The 12,437-nt window shown below is 39.2% G+C and overlaps 2 protein-coding genes across 2 annotated transcripts; both read left to right on the forward strand.

Annotated features, from left to right (window-relative positions):
- Positions 1 to 5,914: 5,914 nt before the first annotated feature.
- LOC146318259 (uncharacterized) lies at positions 5,915 to 7,098 on the forward strand. Its single transcript, XM_084732322.1, has 2 exons — positions 5,915 to 6,460; positions 6,575 to 7,098. Exons 1-2 carry the CDS (start codon positions 6,000 to 6,002, stop codon positions 7,047 to 7,049), a joined length of 936 nt encoding a protein of 311 aa, XP_084588448.1. The 5' UTR covers positions 5,915 to 5,999; the 3' UTR covers positions 7,050 to 7,098.
- A 2,705-nt stretch (positions 7,099 to 9,803) lies between these two features.
- LOC146318260 (uncharacterized) lies at positions 9,804 to 11,005 on the forward strand. The gene is made up of 2 exons (XM_084732427.1): positions 9,804 to 10,361; positions 10,481 to 11,005. Exons 1-2 carry the CDS (start codon positions 9,901 to 9,903, stop codon positions 10,950 to 10,952), a joined length of 933 nt encoding a protein of 310 aa, XP_084588553.1. The 5' UTR covers positions 9,804 to 9,900; the 3' UTR covers positions 10,953 to 11,005.
- Positions 11,006 to 12,437: the final 1,432 nt, after the last annotated feature.

Raw genomic sequence — 12,437 nt, forward strand, 5'->3', positions numbered from 1 at the left:
CTTGCAGCACTTCAATTTCTGGATTTAAAAACAGGGATTAAATCATACTAAACATTTCACCTTTTCTTTAAATCATCTCTTCAAGTAGAAAAATACTTTATATTTATTTATACAGGAAAACTAGTTCCAATTACTTCAACAACTTCCACAACCCAAAAAATCATTCTAGTGATGTCACAGAAATACTTTTAAAGACAAAAAGTCTGATATGGTTGCTATTCTGTAGAAGCCCATTTCTGCCATTGTAATAAAAAAAGAGAAACTTAACTTATCTTAAAAATGACTTAATATTTCAAAAATAATGAATTATTATCTGAAAATATCGACTTAGTATCTCAAATCATTCAGTTAGTACCTGGAAATATTGAGTCAATATTTCAAATAGCAAGAAAATAATGACTTAATACCTCAAAGTACTGCCTTATCAAATACAGCGCAGGAGATTTAGTGCACAATATTCAGTATCAAAATATTGAGTTAGTATTTCAAAGAATAATGAGTATCTCAAAATACTGAGTTAGTACCTTTAATATATTGACTTGGTATCTCAAAATGATGAGTGTATCTCTCAAAATATTATTCATTAGTAGTTCATATTTTGAGATACTAAGTCATTATTATTATAAATGTTAGAATGACTTACAGTTTTTTCTTTAATCACTTTGGCGTGAATGGGCTTCCATACAACAGTAAGATCACTTGTGAGTAACAAAGACACTAAATAATAATAATATAGTCATTATTGGGTAGTAATAGTGCCAGTTTACCTTTCAGCTCCGCCAAACTGATCAAAGTATCTCCCAGGTGCAGTATTCCAGATGCCAGAGCGCCTCGAGATCACTGCAGAGCGGCAATTTTCCAGTCCAGGGAGCCTTTAATTCCATCCATCACACAAAAGGAGTGCAGGCAGTCGGTTCTCGTTCAGACTGTACATCCACGCTTGAAAGAGAGCTCAGAAATGTCTTTAGGTACCTGTTGAATTCCTCAGGTCGCTCAGTGCGCTGTTGGCTGCATGGGACCGCTGCTCATTTTGCGCTTATATGCCAAATTTGCGCTTAGCAACGCGCAACCCGGAGGACCACGCCTCCGCAAAACCTCTGTGCTGCTCCCCTTAACCGCACCCCCACCCAACACACACACACACACACACACACACACAAGCCGGCGGGGATCTGTTGGGCTGATCTATTTGAGGAGGCACCTGATCGGACTAGAAGTGACGTGAGAGTAAACTTGGAGATGTTATGAGAGCAGCCCACTCCTGTTACAAATATTGCACACTTTGCTTTTTCCAGGGTTTTTTTGTTTGACAGGAAGACAAGGTCAAAACTAGTTATTGGAGGCTAAAAATAGTCTATACCAGGAGTCTGCAAACTTTGCAATCAAAAGAGCCATTTTTGAACAAAAAGATGAAAAAAAAATCTGTGAAGTGCAACTATTATTTTTTTTTTCCTGAAGACTTTTCTTTCTTTCTGATCCCCAATCCTAATGCAAAACAGGCAGAAACACATTATAAAATTGTCATAGACAATAAATTCAACTGGCATTTGAAAGAACTACAAAAAAGTAATGGCATCTGTTTTTTCAGTCACTAACAAGCATTGGTCAATACTGAAGCCACTTTTTCAAAATCTGTCTGCACCGCCAACAAAAAACTGTAATAGTGAATTTACATGATGAAGTATAGTGTGTCTTCATGGTCATCAAGCACCCCCCCGACCTCTTAAGGAAGGTGTGGGTGTATGTGACGCTGTGTGTCAGGTTTATTGGGGGGAAGTGATGCAGTCACAACTGCAGGTGGTGTGGTTAATCTGCGTATCAGGTGGGCCTAAAAATGAACATTCTGACGTATAGAGGAATGGTTGTGGGTGGGAAACAGGCTGCGTCTCACCAGAGGCACAGAGAGGGAGAGTGAAGGATGCTGTGTGCACATCTACGCACAAGGAACAGCAGCACAACTTCTTTGATTATTTCAATCTTTCTCCTCTGGAGTTTATCCTCTGTGCTCTCAGGTTTCCAACTACAGTTTTTTTTAGTTTTGTTACTTGAATTTACTACAATTCTTGCCATGTTTGGCTGGGTGGATGATTTATGCGTACCTGCCGACATACATGAACTCAGAGCCCATTGTTGCATCACCCTCTGGCATGTGAAAGAAATACCAACACATAGCTGCAGAAAAGTGCTTTACATTATCAGAGATAGTTAAGTTACTTTAGTCAGCTGTAAAGTATGTAGACCATGTGTTGTGTTCACTGCCAGATAAGAGAAAAAGAAGTTATACTACTGTGTCTCCCTGGCATTCTTCTCAGCAGAGCTGGTCCAGACTGAAAACACAGCAACCAGCCACAAGTACGACTACAGAAAATTAAAGCAGCCTGCAACCAGAGCTCTCGCAGCCAAAGTTTGGGGCCATGGATCTGGAATAGTAACATGTAATAACATTAATAAATGAGGATATTGTACAGATAGCGTAACATAGCATATGTGGCTATTCACACCAGACCCCCTTAGTCTGGTAGTGCTAGTGTGAAAATAGAAGTCAGCGTTTATTAAATTTGTAGACACGGTTGACTTTTTATTTTGGTTGTTTTTTTATTACTATTTACATTTTACATTAGCAGTTTGGTTAGGTTTGGGCAACAAAAGTACTTGGTTAGGTTTAGGAAAGGATTGTGGTTTGCCTTTGCCACCAGGTTCAAATGGCACTGTTCATGCAAGCTGGGTGGTGAATCAAGCTTCGATTTCAACTGGCTTCCCACCATTATTAAAAGAAGATAATCAGAATAAAATGATTTTTGTGCTGCATTCCGCGGTGGTGTTTTGTCTTGTGTTGTAAAAGCAGCGCACATCCCTCCTTTCCAGCCAGTTTTGGTTTCAGCTCATGCCGACTGAATTTGAAACAACTTGTGGAAGATGACGGAAAGGCAACCTTTGGTCAAGAAGAAAGGTAAAACTAAGCCGGCACGGTGGGGCAGGACGCTGCTGAGTTACATGTTTGCTGCTGTCTGTGTCAGGTGGAATTGAAATGAACTTATTCTGCACTTTTGTGAGCTGTTTAAGCAGAGAGAGAGGGGGACACTTTTTACAGTGCTGACACAGAGCTGCACTAAGTAAAAACACGCAAACATTCAGGAGGAGAGAAATCATCATCAGATCATCACACGAGGTGATCTTTTTAACTTGTCTGTAGCAGAGGGAGCTACGGCCCGTTTATCCAGGAACACATAAAAAACTTTGTGTGATAAATCCATGAGGTTATCAGCTCTTTGTGTGATTATAAACGAGCAGATGTTATCACATCTCTTTTGATTCTGCAGTGCTGACTCGCTGTGTTAAAGGACACACTGTACAACATGGTTGGTGATATTTATTTAGATCTTTACTACGTTTTACATATTATTTATTTAGGCCATTTTCATTTTCATTTATTTCTTATTTTAGGGTCATCTATGATGTTCTCAAATCAACAATTATTTAAATATCAATCAAAATAATTATGATTATGATTTTTGCCATAATCAAGCAGCCTTAACAGACACTTGGGTGCTTGCCTCTGCCCTGCTAGGCTACATACACACGGGCTACTGCACCCTGGGTGCAAATAGCATTTACCATAAAACTTCCCTGATAATCTTTTTTTTTTTTTTTGGCTGCAAAATCCACAGTGTTGCTCACAACGACATGTCACTTCTCCTCTGAGCTCAAGGAAGAATTGCAGGGTACGATTGTTCTGTGCCACAGTGTGCGATACTTGTGCAAACACACTTGTTGTCTATTTGTGTATCATGTTCTTTGCTACCCTCCTTTGCTGTCAAATACTAGTTGTCTTTAGCGTCATGTGGAATCTACTCACTGTCTGCTTAGCATTTTATGTTAATTTTCCTGTGTTTTTAAATGTCTAATTTAATTTGAATTAGATTTCTTATTCAAAAGAATACTTGTTTGTACATTTGTCTCAGTTTTCCCTTCTTCTTTTTTCCCCAGGTTACTTTTAACTTCTATTGATACTTCTATTGGGTTGTAACAACAGCATCAGTGACATCACCAAAGCACTTTTCTGATTGGTCAAACTGAGAGTATTACAAATGAACACCGTGTTACAACACTCCTCAGCTTCCACTTGTCATCTTATGGTATCACTGTATGCAACACAGCTTGCAGCCGTATCTGTACAGTATCCAATAGAAAATAGCTACTATATTTTCTGCTATTACCTATTATTACATAATACTGTAATAATAATGTATCAAGCATCTTATTACCAAGCATCTGTGAGTGAGTGGTGTATTTCTCTCCTTGAAGGCTTAACATGTCTGAGATCACATCAAGTTTTTTGCTGTGTGTGAGAATGGCAGCAGCAGCAGGGTGGCCAGTATTTCCCTCCGACACGACCACAAAGCACTGATTCATCTGCTTTAACATGCCCACGTGTGTGTGTGTGTGTGTGTGTGTGTGTGTGTGTGTGTGTGTGTGTGTGTGTGTGTGTGTGTGTGTGTGTGTTTCCGCTTCCTCTGTACTCTGACTGTCCTGCAGAAAGAAGACTGTTTCTTTTAAATTGTCATAAAGGTATAAACACAAAACAAGATGAAGGGAAATAGATAGAATAATCCAAATAAAAGCTAACAAAAGTACATGTGGGAAATTATATTAAATAAGATACTGTCACTCAGACAGTGGGATCACATTTAGGTATTATCACATGTCACCCAGAATCCTAGTGTCCACTAACCAAAATAATCAGTAGCTCTTGCTTTTATTCAGGAACTTGTAAATATACAATAACTGATCTCATGGAAACATTAGAATTTACCAGACCTACTAACCAGAACTACTTTCTCCTCTACTAGAAAGAAAGTAGTTCATACATAAAATTGCTCACAACAAGGTCTGTGGAGTATCTTGAGTCACTGGGTCATGACTTTTGGAAAGAGACACCGGTTTTGAATTTTTTAAATGTATTTTTTCTGGCTCTTGGAGAACCACAAACCGAGTGCCATGTAGCCCCATCGTGTAACGTTTCTTCAGCTGATATCTCCAAAACTCAGCAACTCACACCAAAAAAAATTTAGATGGTTAAATAGCACTACAGACCAGAGGAAAAATACGTGTTTTTGATTTGGGGGTGAAACATGTCTTTGAACACTATCAGCAGTGTCTCTGGTTCAGCCTAATGACAAGCAGCCCACAGGGACTATAGGTCATTGGACAGGCTTCTCTTTGGCCATGGTCTGGACAGTTCTTATCTTATACATATTTGTCCTTTGGAAAATTGGTATAATTTATATGTTTAGTCAGGACAGCCTTATGTGCAGACAACAGCCTGTTTCAGTCCTTAGTTAATAGAAAGGCAATGTTGAAAGTCTGAAAATTCTTAGTGATTATTGAGAGCATCTGCTGCCCTCTCTTGGATAAAGAAGAGATCTTCAGTCGAAAAGAACTAAAACCTTAACCATCAATGCATGAGTGATGTTTGAGCTGAGTCATGCAAGTCAGTATTTGTGTCCATCGTCTTGCAAATAAGCTCAAGACATGAAACATAATTCTCATACATCTGTAGCATGCAGATGCCCTGCACACCGCAAATAGTTAAATGAAAAAGAATAGCTGATTCTGCCTTTGAGTTCGATTATTGAAACTGAACGCTCACTTAGATCCGTTTTCAATTGCATTTGGACATTATGACACTGCTACTACATATTATATAAATAATTTTTCTTACTTCATGCCCAAACCATCAACTCAACCCCACCATAAACCCATCCCCAACTCCAAAACCAAATATAACAAGAATAAACATAAGTGAAAGACACAGACTCAGACACAGCCAAGTATGGGATATATCAGGTGAATAATTAATTACAGATATGACGTCACGATCCAGCTGTGACTTTATTTGTGATGTCCAGGGGCAGCCTGTCAGACACACGCGGGGCAAGCAGTGTTGTATAGTTTAAACCTTCTCTTAACAGTCAGATCTTTGTCAAATTCCTGTTGAGATGGCACTCTTTCTCTGCCCTCCTGAGGATCTAACCGCTCTAACCCCTGTTGCCCAAGGCTTCTGCCCTTTCCCAGACTACAACCCCAGTCCTCTTTTCCTCAACATGCTGTCCATCAACTCTTCGCTTCACCTGAAGGACCACTACACAGCAGCGCAGTCTTCTCTGACACCCAAGCAGCTGGAGGACTTCACCCGGAGCCTGAGGGCCACTTTTGGGAGAGAGGGCAGGGTCACTCTTGGTGGCGTGGGGGTAGTGGCTCTGTCCCTGGCTGTGCTGTTTGACACGCTTGCTAAACAAGCAAGAGGAGAGTGGGTGTCAGACTCAGGGCCCATTCCAGGATTATTTTTCAAAGACCTGAGAGGATACTACCCACCACATGTCTACACCATCAGCGAGTACCTGAGGCTGGTACCCCACATCGCAAACAACCCCACCAGGATGAGAGAGGAGACAGAGAGGTAGGTACTGCGATCTGTATTTGTCTGTGTGTGCTCCACAAAATCAGTTTGCCACATCTGAATGTGTATACTCTGTCAGCTTGTGTGATTTTATTCTCTCTTTATCTCACCAAGGTACTTCAAGCAGTTAACAACTGATGACCAGTCTTTGGACAAGCTGGAAGAAAACCTCACAATACTCATAAATGAAGATATTACAACACAAAATTTGATTCTAGCTAAGTGGTTTGAGAACAGCTTGAGGCTTCACTTCCTCCGCATCAAAAACCCTTCAGCTGATGAGTTGGTCAACTCTAATGACAGACGGTTACGTAATCTCGTCTTTAACCTCAACTGTGACCCAGAAGGAGTTGACAAAGACTTTTTGGCTGAAATACAAAAATCCGACAACCGCACTGAAGCGGCTTTTAAAAGATACATGTCGATTCGTTCACGAGAGACATGGCTGGCCCATGTTGCAGAGCTGGAGCTCTTAAATTCTAGTTGCAAGCTCTATTGTGCAATTGGAAATACCGAGGAATCAGTGATTGTTGCTCAAAGAGAAGATTTTGACCTGAAGGCCAATGCCCTTGGGGAATGGGCAGAGTAGTTCTCTGACCACTTTCCAAATACATCTGAAAAAAAAAAAATAAAAAATCCCAAAGTCTACACTCAAAAGAAAACTAAATTTTTAGATAGATAGATCAAGATCAGATACATAAAGTGTAACATGAAACTAGGAAACTTAAATATATAAAGCCAGATTAATGAAGGATAATATGTGCACAGACATCATGCAGAAATAACCAAGCAACATGGGAAAAATGAGTATGATCAGTCATGGTTTTGACATCTGATGAAGTGTTCTTTTTTTGCTTAATCTGGTTGTTTGTTTGACCCTTTGAGACCATTTTGTACCTAACATTTGTCACTCTCTGTCCAATTTTCTGTATTGATTCTTTGTGAGTAACAGTGTTGCATCTCCAGCTACTAGTTACTACCTGAGTGTCATTTGTAATTATCATTGAAAAATGGCTATCAGTGTGATGTATGTAGGTATAAACTGTATTCCCAGCACACATGCCCTGGATTTTCAATGTGTTAATGTTTGATGTGTCAATAAATTTACATTTCAAGTCATGAGCCTCTATTTTGTATTTAGGAAGTGAAAAAACTGACAGATGTCATGAGAAACAAATAATGGAAGTCTATACTTCAGAGTGTGATTCTCAGGTGACACCAGGTTGGTTAGGTTGGTGACACCAGTATCTGGAGTAAGGGCCAGATGGTCTATAAAGTATCACAAGGTGGAATCCAGTTCTTGGACAAGGGAGTTTCTAGATAATGGGGATGGTTTTAATTCCAGAGCTTTAAATAACCGAGCTACCAGGCCCTTTAATTTGGGTTCACATAAACTAGTCATGTCAAGATATTGCTTCAGAATCAGATCATTTATCAGTAAGGCTTGGGTGGACAATGATGTTGGGGCTGCAGTTTTCAGTAATGGACAAATCAGAAGGGATGGCATAATAATAAATGATGAAGTAACTGGAACTAGACACCTGCTATTATTAGGTGTTTTATTTTGTAAGACTTAATCAGGTGCTTTCTGGGACATTTCACCACCAGCAGAGGTGGAGATGATAATTGTGACTGACATATTTAGTGGAATATAATTTATGACTAGAGCGGCAGGAGAAGGAGAGAGTCTAAATGTTATACACTGAGATATCAGTCTGATAATCTGCACTAGTTCCTAAGTAGATTTTTAAATCTGCACCATGTATAAATTTAACAGGCTTTCTAATCACCTGTGACCTGCCAAGAGCTACTTCTCCAATGATAAACCTTCTTTAAACGCTTGTCTGTGTTAGATTAGATTATATAAATTGAAATAGCAGTGCCAAGTCCAGTACAATGAGGGCAGTCCGCTCTCAGCAGGTGGAGGTGGCTGTGCATCTCATCATTACCCCACACAGGAAGAACAAAACCACACCCTATACTTCACCAAAAAGGCTCAAGAGTACAAAAACTGAAACAAAATATGCTTTATTTGTAGATGAAGTGCACAGAGCATTGACAAATGTCAATAACGAAGAGAAATTGTCTGTTCTTTTCAGCACCTGTGACAAAATAAAGAAATAACAATGCAAAAAATAACAAAAAATAAAACAGAACAAGGAGTCAGTTCATTGAGATGTACATGTATGATGTCAAATTTGCAAACTTGCAAGGCTGCACAAAATTCACAAGATGAATTTGCAGATGTTAGCAGGCGTTAGTGGGTTTTGTTTTTTTTTGGCCCGTATTAAAGGTGCATAACTGCTTTTTGGAGGCTCAGACATGGTTATTAATCTCCTTTTGGGATCACTTTCCTTTCCAGGAAGGATGGGAAACTGGACATTTTTGTGTTTATTTTTTTTTCAACGGTCTACTTGACAATTTTTTGTGATTTTCCTGTTTGTCTTGTTATGTGAAAGCGCAGCCTTGGTGACTAAAGTGTGATGATTTGATCTTGGTCTGCCAGTAACATAATATATAGTATTATACCCACTAAATTGTGGTAGTACAACATCAAAGTGCCGTCTTCATAAAACAAATAATAGTTTTATGTAGCTATGTATAATTAATCCCTATATATAATTTATAACTAATAAGCTGAAACTGTCTCGACTTGAAAAAATATTTTCTAAATTGAGAAATACTAAAACATTTAAAAAAAAATGTCTCTGCACACCTGAATGTATGACAGGTGCATCGGAGGAAGATTCAACTTGAAGAAAATCAGAAAAAACTCCCGACCTTCAGGTATACATGATGAAGGTCGTCCAGACCGAAACGTTGGATACTTAATAAATCAACAAGAAAGCGAGACAGTGTGAAGGAGTTTTTTTCTGATTTTCTTTAAATTGAGAAAAAATTGTAAATTTCATCATAGTGGAAAATACAGAGATATTATGTTCTCACCACAAACAGTGACATTGACACAAACTGTTTTCCTGATGAAAGTAAATGTTATCTGCAAAGTAACTGCATTATTGTGAAAAATTCCAAAACCAAAATGTTTTTGTATGTAAGCAGAAAAATTTTAAATTTCATCATAGTGGAAAATACTAGCTTTTGTACAGCTGCACTGCTTTGATGTGCTGAGCTGGAAATGACCTTATTACTCAAACATGGCACATTGTGCCCATTATCTTTATTTTGGACTCACTCATAAAAGTTTCCCAAAAAAATCGATGTGCTTTGGCAAGATGACCAGCAGATCAAACATTAGTCACAGACTCAGACATGAGCACGTATGTTGGAATCAGGTGAATTATTAATTACAGACGTCATAGTCCCACTGTGAATTTATTTGTGATGTCTGTGGACAGCCTGTCAGTCGGTCACGGAACAAGCGGTATTGTGCAGTTTAAACTTATTCTGCTGAGATCACTGGTAGTCAAATTCCTGGCAAGATGGCGATGACTATCTGTCCTCCTGAGGACTTCTCCCCTTTGGTCTCTGTCACTCGAGACGTCTGCCCTTTCCCAGACTACAACCCCAGTCCTCTTTTCATCAACATGCTGTCTGCCAACTCTTCACTTCAGCTGAAGGACCACTACATGGCAGTGCAGTCCTCCCTGACCCCCAGGCAGCTGGAGGACTTCACCCAGAGCCTGAGGACCACTTTTGGGAGAGAGGGCAGGGTCACTCTTGGTGGCGTGGGGGTAGTGGCTCTGTCCCTGGCTGTGCTGTTTGACACGCTTGCTAAACAGGTCAGGGGTGAGTGGGTGTCAGACTCAGGGCCCATTCCAGGATTATTTTTCAAAGACCTGAGAGGATACTACCCACCACATGTCTACACCATCAGCGAGTACCTGAGGCTGGTACCCCACATCGCAAACAACCCCACCAGGATGAGAGAGGAGACAGAGAGGTAGGTACTGTGATGAGTATTTGTCTATATCTACCCTATAAAATCAGTTTCCCAGTACTGAATGTGTATAGGACTGTATGTCAGATTGTGTGATTATTTTGTCTTTTTATCACACCAAGGTACGTCAAGCGGTTAGCAACTGATGACCGATCTTTGTCTGAACTGGGAGGAAACCACAGCATACCAATATATGAAGACATCACAACACTAAATTGCGGTCTGGGAAAGTGGTTTGAAAACAGTTTGCAGGTTCATCTCCTCCGCATCAAAAATGGTACAGCTGATGAGCTGGGCAGGTCTAATGAAAGAACACCACCTGTTCTTATCTTCAATCTCAACTGTGATCCAGAAGCAGCTGACAAAGATTTTGTGGCTCAAGTGCAAAAATCCGACAGCCGCACCCAACAGTACTTTAAAGGATACTTGTCAACTGGTTTACGAAAGACAATGCTGCTCCAGGTTGCAGAGCTGGAATGGTTAAATGCCAAGTTCCAACTCTCATGTGGAATTGGACTTTTGGATGGTGCGAGGATTGCTCAAAGAGAAGATTTTGACTTGAAGGCCAATGCCCTTGGCAACTGGGCAGAGTAGTTCACTGACCACTTTCCAAATCCAGCTGTGAAAAAGTTTGATTATGCTCAAAATAAAAATAAATAAAACATACATAATGCAACATGAAACCAGTCGAATATATGAAGCCAGAATTGTGACTGATAAAATGTGTATAGACATCAGGCAGGAATAACCAACATAGGACAGAAGAGTAAGAATGAATCATACATGATGTTGATGCCTGATGTTCTTTTCTCATACTTGCTTTATGTGCCACAATCGCACAACCAGTCAGATGTCACCACAGCTGTTCACTGAACACACTGAAGCACCTTCAGCACCCAACTTTGCACACTTTACTGCTTTGATGTTGAATTCAGTCAAATAAAAGCAAAACTCAGACATGTGAAAATGATCCTGTGTTCTGTGAGATCCTTTACCCTCAGTGAGGACTTTTCAGCCAGCATACTTAAATAAGATGATCAATCAAAAGTAACAGGAGTTTTGGAAATCTTTTTCACATCAGCCATATTTAATCTGAAATAGCTGGGTAAAGACGTGCTGTCAATGATACGAATGTAATTAAGGTTCTGTTTAGTGATGTTAGTGTGTGTGTGTGTGTGTGTGTGTGTGTGTGTGTGTGTGTGTGTGTGTGTGTGTGTGTGCGTGTGTGTGTGTGTGTGTGTGTGTGTGTGTGCATGCATGTGTGTCAGGATGATGTGAACTGGACCATATATTTTATGTTTTTTTTTTAAATCTGTTTTTAATTCCCTGTTTGGGATAATAAAGTTTACTTGAACTTGAACATTAATGTTTTTTCAGAAACATTGGGAATGACCACATCATAATTAATGGGAAATTTACTAATTATTTACAGTTACTAGTTCTCTCAAAAGTCATTTAAAATCTGTTCCCTTATGATATTTTGTATGTTTCATTTTCTATTCATTTTATTTATTTATGTTCTAAGTAAATAAAATAAAATGAAAGAAAAATATTTACTTAATCAGTGACTGCATTTAATACTTAAACTAAATGTTGTTATTGGTAAAGAAATTCAATTAGTTACTAGGGAAAGCAACTTTTGTGTTACTTTCAGATGTCTGATTTCATTATTTTATTAATGCACACAGCCATATGAGCTATTATATTGTGGCTATATTATGTTTGTGTAGCTATGTTATTTTAATGACAACTGTCACTTTTTATCTATCATTCTACTCATTGATATGAGTTATTAATACATCAGACCACCAGAGGGCAGTAATGACCCGCGCTCCTGCCTGTAAGCTGTACTTCAGTCCCTCTGGTGTAGACCAGTGGACCACAGACCGTGCAGTGTGTAAGTCAACCAAACGTTACTCCTCTAGTTAATAAATAATTATATGATGAACAGTTTTCTGCTGTCCTCTGCGGTTTTCTGTTGTTTTCAGGTAAGCTAAAAGTAACGAGTAACGGGTTTCAGTTATATTTCAGTAACGGCAATTGTGTTATTAATTTGAAAGAATAATTACTTACATGTCT

This window comes from Lutjanus erythropterus, chromosome 12 (assembly GCF_056507025.1).
Source record: "Lutjanus erythropterus isolate fLutEry1 chromosome 12, fLutEry1.hap2, whole genome shotgun sequence".
Taxonomy (NCBI): domain Eukaryota; kingdom Metazoa; phylum Chordata; class Actinopteri; order Lutjaniformes; family Lutjanidae; genus Lutjanus; species Lutjanus erythropterus.

Bases quoted from the DNA above. Each gene is read 5' to 3' on its own strand.
- LOC146318259 (XM_084732322.1), top strand. From the start codon at position 6,000: ATGGCACTCTTTCTCTGCCCTCCTGAGGATCTAACCGCTCTAACCCCT. The intron at 6,461-6,574 runs GTAGGTACTGCG...TATCTCACCAAG, and splicing joins ATGAGAGAGGAGACAGAGAG to GTACTTCAAGCAGTTAACAA.
- LOC146318260 (XM_084732427.1), top strand. From the start codon at position 9,901: ATGGCGATGACTATCTGTCCTCCTGAGGACTTCTCCCCTTTGGTCTCT. The intron at 10,362-10,480 runs GTAGGTACTGTG...TATCACACCAAG, and splicing joins ATGAGAGAGGAGACAGAGAG to GTACGTCAAGCGGTTAGCAA.